General features: G+C 40.5%; 1 protein-coding gene across 1 annotated transcript in view; it reads right to left on the bottom strand.

Moving 5' to 3' along the window:
• Nucleotides 1-1,256, bottom strand: part of ACADL (acyl-CoA dehydrogenase long chain) — a 52,229-nt gene extending 50,973 nt beyond the window's left edge. The window contains exon 1 of the mRNA XM_062190989.1: nt 1,114-1,256. Within this exon, the coding sequence (XP_062046973.1) occupies nt 1,114-1,190 (77 nt within the window). The 5' untranslated portion in view covers nt 1,191-1,256. The remainder of the gene's footprint in view (nt 1-1,113) is intronic.
• Nucleotides 1,257-19,386: the final 18,130 nt, after the last annotated feature.

Genomic DNA, 19,386 nt, shown 5'->3' on the forward strand with positions numbered 1-19,386 from the left:
GAAAAGCTACTTTTCCTAAGAATATTATTTGTGTTAAAGTATGTTGCATGGATACTTCTGTGTTTACTAAACATTTGTAAATGTTTTCAGTTCTGTAGATGTTTCTGTTGATACAGATATTAACCTATGTAACAGATTCTCTAATTGTAAGAGCAGAAATAAGTCCTGACATGAAAAAAAAAAATTGGAATTAAGATTTTATGACGCTCCCGGGACGAGCTTAGAAAAGTGTGAGATCCTAAAGCAAAGTCACCTCCTCCCTGAAGCCTTCCACACTTCCCCAGGAGGTGCAATCATTAGCAGGACAGCCTCAGAGCCATCACAGCATCTCACCGCACCACAGTGCTGTAATTAGCTAATTGACCTGTTAACATTATTAAAGAAAGCGCCCTCGTGCTTCCAGTCTGTTTACCCAATGAATGGGTTTTGTTTAACAGGGGATATGTAACTTTTGATCTGCCTATAAACACCCCCGTAATCGTCACTAAGCCTCTCAGAAGCTGTCTCCAATAATTCCTCAGCATTTAATTAAGCCAGGGACTTTGTTCACAGCACTAAAGCTAATTTCCTCGTCGCTGGGGCCCTCGCCAGTCATTTCTATATAGGATCAATGGTCTTCCGCGTTTCTTCCGGTACTCGTGGCCGCTCCAGGCTTCAGCTCGGACTCCAAGTTCAACATCAGGCGGCTGTCCCGTGTCCGTACGAACTAGGACAAAGGTCGCGGCCACTCCGCAGCGGTGACCGTTCACCTACCTCCAGGCAGTTCTGCAAAAACGCAGACTCCCGGCTCCCACCGGAGGCCCGAGCATTTAGCAAAAGCCGCCCTGGGCTTTCACCGACCAGGGGGCAGCGGCGCGTTCCGGGGGCGGCCTGGCTGACACCCTCTTCCGCCGTGCCAAAGGTGGTCGCACCCAAGTCCCGAGAGCCAGGGAGAAGGGGGGGGGGGGTGTAGCACGGCCCTTCCCCCACCCTCGTCGCCCACCCCCGGAGCGCAGCCCTTAGAGCCAGGCCAGGGGCCGCCACGCCCTCGCGCGCGCGCGGTCCTCTCTCCACAGCCTCCTCAGAGGTGGACGTCGCCGCCCCAGCCCTGCAGCAGCCTCGGCCCACACTCACCTCGCCGCGAGCCGGGTGCGGGGCGCAGAGCGGCCGCACAGGATGCGCAGGGAGCCGGTGAGGAGACGCGCGGCCATGGCCGGGACAGCGAAGGGCGACCAGTGCGTGTGTGCGGCTCCCCTGCCACTCCCGGCGGGCGGGCCCTGCTGGGCGCGGGGTGGGCGGACTCTCCGCCTAGGCGTCCAACTGTGGTTCGAGGCGGTCCGGGGAGCGGCCCGCAGGCGCCGCGATGTAGGCGCCGCGAGCACTTCCGGAGCCCCCGGCGGGCCGGCCCGGGGCGGAGCGAGGGCCCGCCTGTGCTCTCCGGAGCCCTGGTCGTCGGGCTCCGTTCGCGCCGAGGTTGCTCCTTGCTTGTGTGTCCCCTGTGCCTGTCACAAGCTAATGAACCGTTTTGAGAAACCCATGGGAGTTGTGGAGCCCAAGAATCCCGCCAAAACACACAAAATTTTATGAAGTTTGTTTTGTAGCGTTGAAAAAGGGCCTGCTTCGCAGCCCGCTCTTTAATTACAGTTGTCAAAGAACTGTGCCGTTTCCTGAAGGAGGTAGAGACTAGTCCTAAAAAGAATTAAAATGTATCCGTAAGCAAGTTAAAAAAGTTAATTCATTTCCCTAATAGTACTTAATGTAATTCATACCAAATGGATAGCGCTTAATAATCTACGTTTCATTGACCTATTGAAAATTATGATTTTTTTTTTTGTAACAGGAAACGTCTCTTTTTGAACTCCAAAGAATGTGCAGAATGTATGTCTAAAGATTAAGGTAAAGTAGAATTTTAGGACGTTAAGATAATTCTAATAGTCAAGGTCAGTTATCATGGCTGAATTGTTGGAAGTGAAACAGATGCTTCTGCTAGCTGCTAATAGCAAGCAACTTAACCAGTTACATAAGCCATTAAAATTATAAAGTCTGTGTTATGGCACAGCCTCTTGGGATTGCCCGCATCCCATATAGGGGTGCCAGAGATCTGGTCACGCTTCTGCTTCCCAGTGAGCCTTGGAGATAGCAGATGGTGGCTCAAGTGCTTGGACCCCTGGCACCTGCATGGGAGACCTGATGGAGAGCCTGGCTTCAGATGGAAGCCATTGGCAACAGAACTTGTTGACTCAGAATAGCCAGTGAGGTATGGGATTCTGTCTAGTTAGTCTCACAGTAATTCTTTTTTATGCTGAGTGTGTGAACCACAATGCCTTCAAAGGTTGCTGTAAGTAATTGATGAGGTGTTTCACAAGAAGTGTTTAGCTCAGGGTTTTCACATAACACTCTGAAAGAGTTAACTGTTTTTTCCTGGCCTTCTCTACCCTTTCAGGATAAGATCATTATTAACAATGGCCTTTTATAATCAATGAAGTAAAGTTTAGGGTATTTTTTTCCTCATTCAAATAATTGATTGTCAGAGCAGTCATTTAGCATGGTAGTTAAGGTGGCAGTGTCTCACATTACATGCATAGGTTTGATTCCCAGCTCTAAGTCCTGACTCTAGGTTCCTCCTAATGCAGACTCTGGGACACAACAGTGATGGGTCCACTGTTGGGTTCTTGCCACCCACTTGGGAGACGTGGATTCAATTCTTGCCTACTGGCTTTGACCCTGGCTCAGCCATTGCCAGTGCTTACTGAAAAAGTGAGTGGAGCTGGCTGGTGCTCGCTTTCTGTCTCTCTCTCTTTTCTCCCTTCCTCCCCCCCCCCCCCCCCCCCGTGCCTCTTAAGTAAATAAATAAATTTTTTTTTTAAATAAACTGGCTCTGTAATAAGGACATTTCAGATCAAGTAAAATGGTGCAGCGGCAGGATGATGGAGGACATACTTGAGACAGCAGGCCTCTGTGACAGTTCTCAAATCAAATCATTGCGGCAGCCCTGTTTCTAGGTACTCATGTAGATGATACAGGCAAGACTTCTCTAGAGATTTTAGGAATTATAACCAGTGTCCTTAGTAAATACAGTAATATAGGAAACAAAGTTTCCCAAACTTCAAGGAAGTAACTGGTAACTTATCGTGGAGATAGGTTTCATTATAATATTCATTTACATAAAAAGACAGGCCTGCCTAGTGACAGTGGGTTAACACACCACCTGCAGTGGCCAGCATCCCATATAGATAGAGTTGAATGTACAGATTTCATATGTGATTTCTTGGGTTTGACTCCTGACTCTACTCCTTACCATTTGTCAGTTGTTTTTGTGAGGATTAAGTATATTGATGCTTGAAAAGGATGTGGCAAACAGGTTTGCTGCATTGTGCATACTCCATTATTGCTAGTCAGGATTTTTATTATTATTGTATATCAAGCCAAGGAATTTACATCGGATGTGGTCATAGGTAAAGAATCTTCAGAGGTCCACACTGTGGGGCAGGGGGTTAAGCCACTGTACTGGAGTGCCTAGATGAGTCCTGGCTGCTCTGCTTCCTATCCAGCTCCCTACTAATGCATTTGGGAAGATAGTGGAAGATGGCCCAACTGTTTGGGCCCCTGACATGCAATGAGAGATCCAGATGGAGTTCTGGCTTCAGTGTGGCCTAGCCCTGGAAATTTTGCTTATCAGGAATGAATGAACCAGTAGATAGAAGATAATCTCTCTCTCTCTCTCTTTGCTTTGCCTTTCAAATATGTAAATAAATTTTAAAATATAAAAAAGAATCTCCAAGTCTTAAAAATGCAAAATCCATTATATATGCATTCGTGTTGTTATTCAATAATCAAATTTCTCTCAATATTGAGGATATAACCTACAAGATAAAATTCCTGCTTGCAAAGAACTTGAAATACAATTATGAACATGACATAACATGATTTAAGCATAAGACAGAGTGTGATAAATAGAGGGGTAAAGAAAGAGTCCAGAGCAAGGAATTGACACTGTGGGTGTCTTTCTTAATGGCTTCTTTTTTTTCACTTTATTTTTATGATGTAGTGGGAAAAAACATGGACTATAATATTGGACAGTCCAACACTGGGGTTGGAGAGCTGCCCCAGAGTTTCTTAATCTCTTCATGTCCCTGTTTCCTTTTTTGTAAAATGGAGATATTTATAGCACCTACCTCACAGAGTTGTTGTGGAGCTAAAACAAGACAAAATATGGAAAGCATCCACTCTGGCAGTGATAGGAACCCAGTCTATAGTAACAGTATTACAGGGTCTCCAGGCTCTGATTGTGAGGAGAGCCTATGCTGTACTCAGTTTGCCAGGGAAGCAAACAATACCCAGAGACCCTGCGACTCTTCCTTATAATTTCGTTTGCTATCATTAATTTACAAAGGATATGAGGCAACTGCTCCTTTTAGTTTCCAATTATTTAACCCAAAGTCGTTATTGTACAGTTTGTATTGTCTTTGTGTTGTAGCCAAAACCCAAGATAAGCAAGGATTATCAGTGTTATTTTTAAGTCTTTATTTTCATTTCTTTCTATAACTGACTCTTCCCATTTAAAAAGAAAAAGGTCAAAGACTACTTTACTTAATACCATTTAAGAAAATGCTGCCCTTTGTATTCTTTGCCTAGAGTCCATAATCAACATGAGGGAATTTTAAATCTAATATCAAAATAGGTTAAGGGGTAAAAGAGTTTCATTTGCCCAGATTCTAAAATTGAGTAATAATTCTGGCTAAATGTCCTGACAATATTAGACCTGAACCCTTGTCACCTTTAGGGGATCAGAGAATCTGTTCTCAAGGGAAAACATGAAATTCTAGACCAGGAAGGCACATAGGAGTGGTCCAAACAATTGGGAGCTTTAAAAGACAGTTTTCTATGAAAATAAATTGGCAGTGTCATGGAGTTGCATGTTAGTAGGAAAGTTTAGAAACCTGGAGTCAATAAGTGGGTAAAAGCTAAGAGATTATCTCATAATTAACACAGAAGTAAAGGAAGCTTAGGCAAGGGCAGGGCTCATTGGGGCTCTGCTGGTGTCTGGAAACTACTCTAGCTTGCCTGAATTTTCTGAAGGGTGCTTTGTACATAGGTTGATTAGAACAGACTAATTTTACCAGGAGGCATGGACTTGGTAGGTGTAGCATAAATTCTCTGACCCTCCATTTACTTACCTGTAAATGAAGAATAACAGTACTTATACCAAAGCATTATAGGGAGGATATTTTCAGATGATGGAGGACAAGTGTAATGACAGAATTATGATAACCATTCAATAAATAGAACTTATTATTGTCATCAATGAGAAGTGCCCATATTTTGGAGTACAAAAATGACATGGAAAATCATGTAATAAATCTATTTTAAGTACAAATTGAAAGGAGAAAAACAATTTAGTCTTGCAATTCAAATATAAAAATTCTTAACCCTTTCGAAAGAGTGAAGGAAAAATAGCTCAGTCACACTTGTGTTTAGCTTTCCTTTTCTGAGTTGTATAGTACTTATTTAAAAATTCTGATAACCTCTTAATTACAAAATCCCAGAGGATGAAAGGGGAAGAGATAAAATAACTTAATCAGCTAACAGCTGCAGATGAAATCAGCAAAATTAGTGTGACACATTTTTGAGCCTATGTTGAATTTGATTCCATCATAGTCTACAATAATACGTATCATTTATTAAATGCTTATTATAATTCTGTCATTACACTTGTCCTCCATCATCTGAAAAAAATTCTCTCTATAATTCTATGGTATAAGTACTGTTTTTCTTCATTTACAGGTAAGTAAATGGAGGGTCAGAGAATTTATGCTACATCTTCCAAATCCATGCCTCCTTGTAAACTGGTCTGTTCTAACATGTACCCTGTTTACATATAAACTTTCTGGATTGGTAACCCTAAGTAATCCAGAAGCAACAATTCTACTTAAGGACTGCCCTTCTATCCAAAAACTTTCCCCAGCTCACATTTTCCTGCCCCTCTTACCTATAACCAAGGTAGATTCAATGTAGTGTCCTCTCCCTCCCCAATGTTCTCAGATGCAATTACTTTTAGATCTGGTCCAGCAGAAATTTTGTAACTGCTAACCTAGTTACATTGCTAGTGGTTGTAAAATGTTCTAGGACTGGTCCCTTATTCTTTTCTTTCTTTTTGCTTGTCTTGGCTAGCTTCTGCAATAGCTAAATAAACCCTCTGATTGCAGTGATCTCTTGGACTGAAGAGTTTTGACTGAACAATACAAAGGCACACTGTCTCACACATTTAACATCTGTTTTATGTGTATTCCAATTTTTCTTCATTTGGTGGTTACATATATGAAGAAAGGGACTACTTATGCTTTTTACTCTGATTCTTTTTTAAAAATATTATTTATTTGAAAGGCAGAGTTACAGAGAGAAAGAGGGAGGGATATATACAGAGAGATCTTCCATCAGCTGGTTCATTCCCCAAATGTCCACAATGGTCAGGAAAGAGCCAGGCTGAAGCCAGGAACTAGGGGCTTCATCCATGTATCCCACGTGGGTACAGGGCCCAAGGGCTTGGACCATCTTCAGCTACTTTCCCACATGCATTAGCAGAGAGATGGATCAGATGTGGAGCAGCAGGCTCTCGAAATGGCACTCATATAGGATGCTGGTGTTGCAGGCAGCGACTTAACCTCTTGTGCCACAACAATGGCCCCTTCTCTGATTCTTGTAGTAAATGTCATGGTTCACATTGTCCTTTCCAAACCTGATGCAAATGCCAGCCTCTATAACTCTAGTATATATCAGTTTGTAACTGTATAAAAACTGAGTGATTTAGGTGGGCATTTGACACTATTTGAGACCCCCAGATTCCAAATCAGCATGCCTGGGCTTGAGTTCTGGCTCTACTTCTGATCCAACTTCCTGCTAATAAGTACCCTGAGAGGCAGAAGGTGATGGCTTGAATACTTGGGCCCCTTTTACCACCTGGCTGGAGTTCTGGGCTCTTGGCTTTGGCCTGATCTAGTCTCAGCTGCTGAAAGGCATTTGAGAGATGAACCAGTAGTTAAAGGATCTTTCTCTCTCTCTTTCTCTCTCTGCTTTTCAAATAAATAAATAAATTTTTTAAAATTTGAGTGATTAGGAGCTATTATTTTGTATTTATTTAAACAATGCCTTGATGGCACATTGAGAAACTGAAACTGGCATTTGTATTTCTAAATTTGTTTGAAATATTTTCTTTTCTCTTATAGAGGACAATGATTTCAAAACTAATTACTATTTTATATTTTGCAACATTTTCTTAAAAAATAAATTGTGGGCAAGTGGCACAGCAGTTAAGACCTGCTTTGGACACTTACATTCCATGTTGGGGTACCTGATTCAAATGCCGGCTACTCCACTTCCAATCCAGCTTCCTGCTAATGCACACTTAGGAGGCAACAATGATGGCTCAAGTACTTATGTCCCTGCCATCCATTGTGGGAGACCCAGGTGGAGTTCTGGGCTCCTTTGGCCAAGCACAGTCTTGGTTTTTCTAATTTCTTGAGGTACAGCAATAAGTTATTTATTTTGTTTTATGATGTAAGCATTTATTGCCAATACTATTCCTTCTTAGTACTGCTTCAGCTGCATCCTTTAGTTTTTTGTATGTTGTATTTCTATTTTCATTCATTACAGCACATTATGTAATTTCCTTCTTGATCCATTGATTGATTAGGAGGAAGTTGTTTAATTCCCATGTATTTGTGTAATTATTGATTTCTAGTTTTATTGTGTTGTGGTCAGAAAGATACTTGATATAATTTCTGTTTTCTGGAACTTGTTAACTCTTCTTTTGTGATCTATCATATGATCTGTCTTGGAGAATATTCCATGTGCTGTTGAGAATATGTAATTTGCAGCTGTTGGATGGAACATTCTATACATGCCTCTTAGGTCCGTTTAATCTAGGGTACAGTTTAACTCTGTTTTGTGTGTGTGTGTGTGTGTGTTGATTTGCCTGGTTGGTCTGTCCATTTCTTATCTAATATTGGGTGCATATATGTTTACAAATTTTTATTCTTCCTACTGATGTGAACTCTTTTCCTTATATGATGACCTTCCTTGTCTCTTTTCACTGCTTTCATGTAAAATCTATTTTATCTGGAAAAGTATAGCTACTCTGACTTCTGCAGGCATTGATTTGCATGGGATATAATATTCCATCCTTTCTCTTTCAGTCTTTGGGTGAAGTGAGTTTCATATAAACAGCATAGAGCTGGATTTTATTTTGTCTTTTATTTGGAGAATTTAGTCCATTTACATTTAAATAATTATTGATAGGTGAGGTTTTTCTATTGTCAATGTTGCTAGTTTCCTAGGTTTTTTAGTTCCTGTCTGTCTTTCTGCCTCTCTTAGTCTTCCTTTGTGGATAAATGATTTCTTTAGTAGTGTGCTTTGATTCCTTACTTATTATTTTTGGAAACTGTTTTATAGGTTTATGCTTTGTGGTTGCTATAAAGCTTACAAAAACATTTTGATTATAATAAGCTATTTGAAATGATTACAACTTCACATACATTATAAAGATAGGAAAAGGAACAAACAAACAAACAGATAATGGGGTTGGCATTGTAGTAAAATGGGTTAAGCAATGACCTGACCTGCTGGCATCGCTTATGACTGCTGGTTTGAGTCCTGGCTGCTCTACTTGTGATGCTTGCTAATGTGCTTGAGAAAGCAGTGGAAATGGCCCAAGTGCTTGGGCCCCTGCCACGCATGTAGGAGTCCTGCACGGAGTTCCAGGATCCTGACTTCTGCCAGCTCAGCCCAGCCTATAGCCATTTGGCAAGTGGACTAGAGGATAGAAGATCTCTCTGTGTTGAACCTTGATTACTTGAATATTTGCTCTTTACATCTTGTCTCACAGTTCCTGTAAGCTTTCCTCATTCCTCTTGATTCTTTTTTTTAACTCCTCTGTGTGTTTCTGAATAACCTATCGTGGATTTCACTGATTTATTCCTCTGTTTGATATATTCTGTTAGTGATAACCCCCTATCATGTTTTTTATTTTTGCTTAGTGTAATTTTCAATTCAAGGACTTCTGTTTGATTTTTTCAAAAGATATATTTATTTATTTTTAAAGATTTATTTATTTGAGAGGCAGGGTTATAGACAGGGGGACAGATAGAGAGAGAGAGAGAAAGAAAGAAAGAGAAATAGATATGTCTTCCACCCACTGGTTCACTCCCGAAATGGCTGCAACAGCCAGGACTGGGTGAAGCTGAAGCCAGGAGCCAGGATCTTTTGTGTCTCCCATGTGGGTGCAGACGCCCAAGTACTTGGGACATCTTCTGCTGCTTTCCCAGGCACATCAGCAGGGAGCTGGATTGCAAATGGAATAGCCAGGACTCGAACTGATGCCCATATGGGATGCCAGCGCTGCAGGCAGAGGGCAGAGGCTTAACTTACTACCAGATAGCCCCTAGATCTTTTTTTTTTTTTTTAAAGTTAGAGAGAGGGAGAAACAGAGACAGACTGTCTGATTTTTAAAATTACTTTAATGTCTCTGTCTAGTCTCTCTGTTAAAGTAATCAGCTGTTTCTCTAGGGTCTCTTGAAGTTCGTTGAGTTATTCTAAATTCTTCATCTGAATATTTTAAAACATCAGATTCTTTGTGGTTGGCTTCCTGCACCTTGTTTTTTTTTTTATTTCTTTTCTTTTTTTTTCTTTTTTTTTGGACAGGCAGAGTTAGACAGAGAGAGACAGAGAGCAAGGTCTTCCTTTTCTGTTGGTTCACCCCCCAAATGGCCGCTTTGGCCTGCGCACTGCGCAGATCCGAAGCCAAGAGCCAGGTGCTTCCTCCTGGTCTCCCATGCGGGTGCAGGGCCCAAGCACTTGGGCCATGCTCCACTGCCTTCCCGGACCACAGCAGAGAGCTGGACTGGAAGAGGAGCAATCGGGACAGAATCCAGCACCCCAACTGGGACTAGAACCCGGGGTGCCGGTGCCACAGGCAGATGATTAGCCAAGTGAGCTGTGGCGCCGGCCCCTGCACCTTGTTTTGTTCATTAGGTGACAGCGTGTTACCCTGAGAGTTCTTGGTGCTTGTTGACATATGATATGATCTGCACATTGGAGGCTTAATTATTTTTGCCAGTCTTCATATTATGACTTTGTTTGTGACCGTCCAGGAATTCTTAGCAGTCCACATATTTTATCTGAGTATATGGACTCTGCTGCCAGAAGGTTTCCCCAAGTTGAGGTTGCTGGAGCCCATGTCCAGTTTGCTGTCACTCAGAGGACACTCTGAGCTGAGATTTACCCCACATCCACAGTTGATGTGCTGCTCAGAATGAAACAGGGAAGGTTCATTACACTTATGCAAAAGGGTATAGTTTGTTCCTACAACTGTCTCCTTGGGGCTGGAGCAGGTACAGATGTTCCCTCCATAGGTACTACTCCTGGGGACAAGAACTATTAAAATATTCTCTAATGTTGGGTTTTACCAGACTGGCATTGAGTCCTAAGACATAGTCTTAAGAGTTTCTTGCTAGCTACCCAACAATGGGGCAAAGGTGACAAAGACTATATCTTGGCCTCACAGGATGGCACTAAACTGACTCATATCTAGAACTCAGAGTCACCAGTCCCTGTGCAATCTTAGGAGTACACACCAGTCCAGTGAGAGGCTGGGAGCAGTATACACACAAACAAGTCCTTCCTACCTGGGCACAGATCTCTGCCTGATGCCTGGACAACTTCGTATGCAAACACTAGCCTGGGGTAGAGGTCTTGGGCTTTATCAGGGACTAGGTCTCATAGTAGCAGGCCTGGCTCTGAGTGCCAAGGCTAGATCTCAAGTTCCCTTTCCTGCCCTACTCCAGTCTTGCTGTCTTGTCTGCTGGATGTTGGGGAAGTGGTGGCAGACGTAGCAAAGGGAAAGCTATCTGAGTAAGTAGGCTCCAGAAGCTCAGGTTGAAGGCACTGGGCTGCCTGGGAGCAGAGGCCATGGACCCTGTTGAGCACAGTATTTTGATCATGGATTCAGATCTAAGGATTGGGCTTAATTCATTCTCCCTCTCCCAAGTAGGCAGCTTCTCTCTCCAATGCTACTTGGAACAATACAGTACTTGGAACTGGTGGAGAGGTGACACAGACAACTCTTTATTACCTTTTACAATGAGTCTTTTATTATTATTATACTAAATCTGCCATTGTGCTCTCTTACCTGGTCTCCACTGCATTTGTAAACATGACATGGTGTGGAAATAGCTGTTCAAATTGTCTCTGTGGGGAAATTCTCGTCCAAGAAGTTTGCCTAACTGCCATCTTGCTCCGCCTGCTCTCCTTACCTTTTTACTAATGTGCTGACTCCCTTCTTCCTATAGGTACACTAAGCATGTACTACATTTCTAGCAACAGATGATAATGCCCTTTCATTAAGATCAAGAACTACAGTGGTATGGGAACAGACACAATTTCCCTAGTCTATGAATAAAGAACATTTCTTTCATGATTTATATTAGAATTTTTATAGACTCATTATATATGTTATGTATAAATCTTGGGTCTTTCTGAAACTGATTTTAGCATAATACTACATTTCATTTCCCAATGAATATTCATTCTTCCTAGTACCATTTATGGAACAATTGCCTTGGTCAGGTTTAGCTGCTATAATAAAATACCAGGGGATGCCACTGTGATGCAGCGGGTTAATGCCCTGGCCTGAAGCACTGGCATCGCATATGGGCATTGGTTCTAGTCCCGGCTGCTCCTCTTCTGGTCCAATTCTCTGCTATGGCCTGGGAAAGCAGTGGAAGATGGCCCAAGTCCTTGGGCCCCTGCACGTGCATGGGAGACCTGGAAGAGGCTCCCTTCTCCCGGCTCCTGGCTCTTGGCTTCGGATCAGTTGGGGAGTGAACCATCGTATGGAAGACCCCCCTCTCTCTGCCTCTCCTCTCTCTGTGTAAATAAATAAATCTTTTTTTTTAAAAAAAAACAAAATACCATAAACCAAATTCTTATAAATAACAGAAATTAATTTGACAAAGTGTGGGGGCTGGGAAGTCTAAGATCAATGCATTAGCAGTTTCAGTGTCTGTTGAAGATCCCTTTCCTCACAGGAAGCAGCCTTCTCACTATTAGTCACCTTCCAAAAATTCTACTACCTTGTTATAGCCTTGAGGATTAGGATTTATCAATATATGAATTTTGAAAGGACATAAGCATACAGACAATAATCTATCCTAATAATTTAAAATGCCACCTCTGTCATTTGCCATCCCTTAAAAATTTGGACATATTCTATTCCATTCATCTGCTTGTCCATTCATTCATTCATCCAACCAATATTTCTTTGGAGCCTTAAGCCTGCCCACATGTGAGGCAGGTGTTAGACAAAAATGAACAAAATTGTTTTTTAACCATTTGGAGCTTATCTGTGGAGAGAGACAGCGAAAGAGAGAGAGACACTTTAAAATAGTGAATAGGCTTCATCTACTCTACTAGATAGTAGATAGTAGATAGTAGAACTCTGGGCAAGTTGCTTATCTCAGATCTCAGATTTCTCAGTGTTGCAATATGGATATCAGAAAGGTCCATTCAGAGAATAGATGTAATGTTTGTAAAACATTTGGCTCATATTAAACACTTTTTTCAAGAATAAATGTGTATGTATATTTTTTAAACTTTTATTTAATAAATATCAATTTCCAAAGTACAGCTTATGGATTACAGTGGCTTCCCCCCCATAACTTCCCTCCCACCTACAACCCTCCCATCTCAAGCTCCCTGTCCCATTCTATTCTCATCAAGATTCATTTTCATTTATCTTTATACACAGAAGATCAATTTCGTATATATTAAGTAAAGATTTCAAAAGTTTGCACACACACAGAAACACAAAGTGTAAAATACTGTTTGAATACTAGTTATAGCATTAATTCACATTGGACAACACATTAATGACAGAGATCTTGCATGAGGAGTAAGTGCGCAGTGACTCCTGTTGTTGATTTAACAAATTGACACTCTTGTTTATGGCATCAGTAATCACCCTAGGCTCTTGTCATGAGTTGCCAAGGCTATGTAAGCCTTTTGAGTTCACTGACTTTGATCTTATTTACACAAGGTCATGGTCAAAGTGGAAGTTCTCTCTCCCTCAGAGCAAGGTACCTCCTTTGATGGCATGTTCTTGGATCTCACTTGCAGAGATCTTTCATTTAGTTTTTTTTTTTTTTTTTTTTTTTTTTTTTTTTGCCAGAGTGTCTTGGCTTTCCATGCTTAAAATACTCTCATGGGCTCTTCAGCCAGATCCGAATGCCTTAAGCACTGATTCTGAGGCCAGAGTGCTATTTAGGACACCTGCCATTCTATGAGTCTGCTGTGTCTCCCACTTCCCATGTTGGATTATTCTCTGCATTTTTAGTTCTATCAGTTAGTATTAGCAGACACTGGTCTTGTTTATGTTATCCCTTTGACTCTTAGACCTATCATTATGATCAGTTGTGAACAGAAATAGATCACTTGGACTAGTGAGATGGCATTGGTACATGCCACCTTGATGGGATTGTATTGGAATCCCCTGGCATGTTTCTAACTACCATTTGAGACAAGTCAGATTGAGTATGTATCAAATTGTACATCTCCTCCTTCTCTTATTCCCACTCTTATATTTAACAGAGATCACTTTTCAGTTAAAATTTAAACACCTAAGCATAACTGTGTGTTAATTACAGTGTTCAACCACCAGTACTAGAACAAAAAAAATTCTAAAATGGGTAAAGTATTAAGTTGTACATCAACAGTCAGGACAAGGGCTGATCAAGTCACTTTTTCTCATAGTGTCTATTTCACTTCAACAAGTTTCCTTTTTGGTGCTTGGTTAGTTATCACTGATCAGGGAGAAGATATGATATTTGTCCCTTTGGGACTGGCTTATTTCACTCTGCATGATTCCTCCATTTTGTTGCAAATGACCAGATTTCATGGGTTTTGACTGCTGTTTAGTATTCTATAGAGTGCATGTCCCATAATTTCTTTATCCAGTCTACTGTTGATGGGCATTTGGGTTGATTCCAGGTCTTAGCTATTGTGAATTGAGCTGCAATAAACATTAAGGTGCAGACAGCTTTTTTTGTTTGCCAATTTAATTTCTTCGGGGTAAATTCCAAGGAATGGGATGGCTGGGTTGTATGGTAGGGTTATACTCAGGTTGCTGAGGAATCTACAAACTGACTTCCATAGTGGCTCAACCAGTTTGCATTCCCACCAACAGTGGGTTATTGTCCCTTTTTCCCAAATCCTCGCCAGCATCTGTTGTTGGTAGATTTCTGAATGTGAGCCATTCTCACTGGGGTGAGGTGAAACCTCATTGTGGTTTTGATTTGCTTTCCCTGATGGCTAGTGATCCTGAACATTTTTTCATGTGTTTGTTGGCCATTTGGATTTCCTCTTTTGAAAAATGTCTATTGAGGTCCTTGGCCCATCTCTTAAGTGGGTTGTTTGTTTTGTTGTTGTGGAGTTTCTTGATTTATTTGTAGATTCTGGTTATCAACCCTTTATCTGTTGCATAGTTTGCAAATATTTTTTCCCATTCTGTCGGTTGCTTATTCACTTTCCTGACTGTTTCTTTTGAAGTACAGAAACTTCTCAATTAGATGCAATCCCAATTGTTAATTTTGGTTTTGACTGCCTGTGCTTCTGGGGTCTTTTCCAAGAAGTCTTTGCCTGTGCCTATATCTTGCAGGGTTTCTCCAATGTTCTCTAATAATTTGATGGTGTCAGGTCGTAGATTTAGATTTTTAATCCATGTTGATTGGATTTTTGTGTGAGTTGAAAGGTAGAGGTCTTGCTTCAAGCTTCTGCATGTGGAAATCCAGTTTTCCCACCACCATTTATTGAATACACTGTCCTTATTCCAGGAATTGGTTTTAGCTCCTTGATCAAATATAAGTTGGCCGTAGATGTTTGGATTGATTTCTGTTTTTTCTATTCTGTTCGATTGGTCTATCCATCTGTTTCTGTACGGGTACCATGCTGTTTTGATTACAACTGCCCTGTAGTATGTCTTGAAATCTGGTATTGTGATGCCTCCAGCTTTGTTTTTGTTATACAGGATTGTTTAGCTATTTGAGATCTCCTGTTTCTCCATATGAATTTCAGCATCATTTTTTCCAGATCTGAGAAGAATATCTTTGGTATTTGATTGGTATCTCATTGAATCTATAAATTGCTATTGGAAGAATGAGCATTTTGATGATATTGATTCTTCCAATCCATGAGCATGGAAGATTTTTCCATTTTTTGGTATCCTCTTCTATTGCTTTCTTTAAGATTTGGAAATTCTCATTGTAAAGGTCTTTAACATCCTTTGTTAAGTTTATTCCAAGGTATTTGATTGTTTTTGTGGCTATTGTGAATGGGATTGATCTTAGAAGTTCTTCCTCAGCTATGGCATTGCCTGTGTATACAAAGGATGTTGATTTTTGAGCATTGACTTTATATCCTGCTACTTTGCCAAACTCTTTTATGAGTTCCAGTAGTCTCTTAGTAGAGTTCTTTGGATTCCCTAAATAAAGAATCATATCATCTGCAAAGAGGGATAGTTTGACTTCTTCCTTCCCAATTTGTATCCCTTTAATTTCTTTTTCTTGCCGAATGGCTCAGGCTAAGACTTCCAGAACTATATTGAATAGCAGTGGTGAGAGTGGGCATCCCTGTCTGGTACCAGATCTCAGTGGAAATGCTTCCAGCTTTTCCCCATTCAATAGGATACTGGCCGTGAATTTTTCATAAATTGCTTTGATTGTATTGAGGAATGTTCCTTCCATACCCAGTTTGCTTAGAGTTTTCATCATGAAAGGGTGTTGTATTTTATCGAATACTTTCTCTGCATCTATTGAGATAATCATATGGTTTTTCTTCTGCAGTCTGTTAATGTGGTATATCACATTGATAGACTTGCGAACATTGAACCATCCCTGCATACCAGGGATACTCTCGGGAGATGCCACAAACTTTATAACCTTGGCAACCCAGTGGGAGACTGTAGGGAAATTTGAGCTTACACTGAGACTGCACAGACCTTGGTGTGGTCCTTGGGACAGAGCAGACAAATATTATACCCACAGGAGCCAGAGCTCAGACACTGACTCCTTCAGTTCCACTCAGCTGTTCAGAATTACTTCCCTTGTGAATTGAGAGAGAGAGAGAAAAGAGAGAGAGAGAGAGAGAGAGAGAGAGAGAGAGAGAGAGAGAGAAGATTTACCATGTCTAACCTGAGTGTGTCACATTTGGCACACCCTTAACCCTGAAGAACCGAACAGAGCTCTCTGGCCACACCCATCACAAGCCTCTAAGGATCCATCAAAAGCAGACAGTCCACTTAATATAGAGTCATGGTATAACAAGAAAAAACACTACAGCAAGGGAAAAATATAAAATATAAAAAATAAAAAAATAAGAAGAAACCAAATAATATCTCCACAATGCCAAGCAACAAATGCATAAACCAAGGAAACAAGAACAAGGAAGACATTATGACGCCCCCAAATAAACAAGACAACCCAATTCAAGATTATGAAGATGATGAGATAGAAGAAATGCAAGAAGCGGATCTCAAAAAATTTATGATAAGAACATCTAAAAGTTTTCAAAAACAAATTCTTGAACTACAGAAATCCTTACTGGACAGGTTAGAAAATCTCTCATGAAAGTGAAATCTTAAGGAGGAATCAAAATGAAATGAAGAAACTAGTAGAACATGAAATGCTGATAGTGAAGAGAAATCAAAAAGAGTTGAAGAATTCAATAGATCAAATGACAAATGTATTAGCCTTAAAAACAGAGTCAGTGAGGCAGAAGAGATAATATTGAACTTAGAAGACAGAGCACAGGAAAGCATACAGTCAAACCAAAGAAAAGAAGAGGAAATTAGAAATCTATAAAATATTGTCGGGAATCTACAGGATACTATTAAAAAACCAAACATTCAGGTTTGAGGAGTTCCTGAGGCTTGGAGAGGGAGAAAGGATTAGAAGGCCTTTTTAGTGAGATACTAGCAGAAAACTTCCCAGGTTTGGAGGACAGTGACATCCTGGTACAGGAAGCTCATAGAACCCTAATAAACATGACCAAAAGAGAACCTCACCATGACATGTTGTAATCAAACTCACCACAGTGAAACATAAAGAAAAGATTCAAAACTGTGCAGGAGAGAAATGTCAGATTAGTCTCAGAGGATCTCCAATTAGACTCACAGCAGACTTCTCATCAGAAACCCTACAGGCTAGGAAGGAATGGCGAGATATAGCCCAGGTGCTAAGAGAGAAAAACTGCCAGCCCAGAATATTATATCCTGCAAAGCTCTCATTTGTGAATGAAGGTGAAATAAAGACCTTTCCCAGCAAACAGAAATTGAAAGAATTTGTCACCACTCATCCAGCCCTGCTTAAAGATGTGTTACACACAGAAACATAGAAACATATGAAAGAAGGTAATGGAAGAAAACGTCACAGTAAAAGATCACAGGAATTTCAAAACATATATTAGAAAATATCTTTGGGAAAATGGTAGGGCAAAGTTACTACTTATCAATAGCCACATTGAATGTTAATGGCCTCAACTCTCCAGTTAAAAGACACAGACTGGCTGAATGGATTAAGGAACAAAACCCATTTATTTGCTGCTTACAAGAAACACATCTTTCCAACAAAGATGCATGCAGACTGAAAGTGAAGTGTTGGAAAAAGATATTCCATGCCAACAGAAATGAAAAAAGAGCTGGAGTAGCCATCTTAGTATCAGACAAAATAAACTTTAACACAAAAATTGTTAAAAGAGACAAAGAGGGGCACTATATAATGATTAAGGGATTAATTCAACAGGAAGATGTAACTATTTTCAACGTATATGCACTTAATTACAGGGCACTGGTTTATTAAAAAGATATGTTAAGAGACTTAAAGGGAGACTTAGACTCCAATACAATAGTAGTGGGAGACTCCAATACAATAGTAGTAGGAGACTTCAATACTCCACTCTCAGAGATAGACAGATCAACTAGATAGAAGATCAACAAAGAAATAGTAGATTTAAATGACACTATAGCCCAAATGAATCTAACAGATATCTACAGAACTTCCAATCCTACACTTAAAGAATTTACATTCTTCTCAGCAGTGCATGGGACCTACTCTAGGATTGACCACATACTAGGCCATAAAGCAAATCTCAGCAAATTCAAAAGAATTAGAATCATACCATGCAGCTTCTCAGACCACAGTGTAATGAAGGAGGAAATTAGCAACTCAGGAATCCCTAGAGAGTATGTAAACACTTGGAGACTGAACAACATGCTCCTGAATGAACAATGGGTCATAGAAGAAATCAAAAGAGAAATCAAAAACTTTCTGGAAGTAAATAAGGATAACAACACACATATCAAAACTTACGGGATACAGCAAAAGCAGTGTTGAGAAGAAAGTTTATATCAATAGGTGCCTACATCAAGAAATTGGAAAGGCACCAAATAAATGAGCTTTCAGTGCATCTCAAGGATCTAGAAAAACTGCAGGAAGCCATACCCAAAGCTACTAGGAGAAGAGAAATAATTAAATCAACAGGATTGAATCCCCCAAAAATTACAAAAAATCAGCCAAATGAGGAGCTGGTTTTTTGAAAAAATAAACAAAATTACTCCTATTGGCCCAACTAACTAAAAAAAGGAAAAGACCCAAATCAATAAAATCAGATATGAAAAAGGAGACGTAACAACAGACACCTCAGAAATAAAAAGAATCATCAGAAATTACTACAAGGACTTGTATGCCAGCAAACAGGGAAATCTGTCAGAAACGGATAGATTCCTGGACACATGCAACCTACCTAAATTGAGCCAGGAAGACATAGAAAACCTAAGCAGACCCACAACTGAGACAGAAATTGAAACAGTAATAAAGGCCCTCCCAACAAAGAAAAGCCCAGGACCAGATGGATTCACTGCTGAATTCTACCAGACATTTAAAGAAGAGCTAACTCCAATTCTTCTCAAACTATTGAGAACAACCAAAATAGAGGGAATCCTCCCAAATTCTTTCTATGAAGCCAGCATCACCGTAATCCCTAAGCTGGAAAAAGATGTAGGTTGAAAGAAAATTACAGACCAATCTTCCTGATGAACATAGACACAAAAATCCTCAATAAAATTCTGGCCAATAGAATGCAACAACACATCATTTAAACACTATTAACCTTAAAACACTTTGTTCTTGACATGCTCACTTTTGGAGTAGTTAAAGCTTCTCCCTCTCAACTGCTTCTGTTTCAAGATGGACTCTTCAGAACATAAAAATGTGGTCTGGGTTTGAGCTGAATCTTATGAATGTTGAATGGATGAGGAAGACTTCATTACTCATAAAAAATTGGTGAGAAAGCAGTCCATCTCTGCCT

Source organism: Lepus europaeus, chromosome 1 (genome assembly GCF_033115175.1).
Source record: "Lepus europaeus isolate LE1 chromosome 1, mLepTim1.pri, whole genome shotgun sequence".
In the NCBI taxonomy this organism is placed as follows: domain Eukaryota; kingdom Metazoa; phylum Chordata; class Mammalia; order Lagomorpha; family Leporidae; genus Lepus; species Lepus europaeus.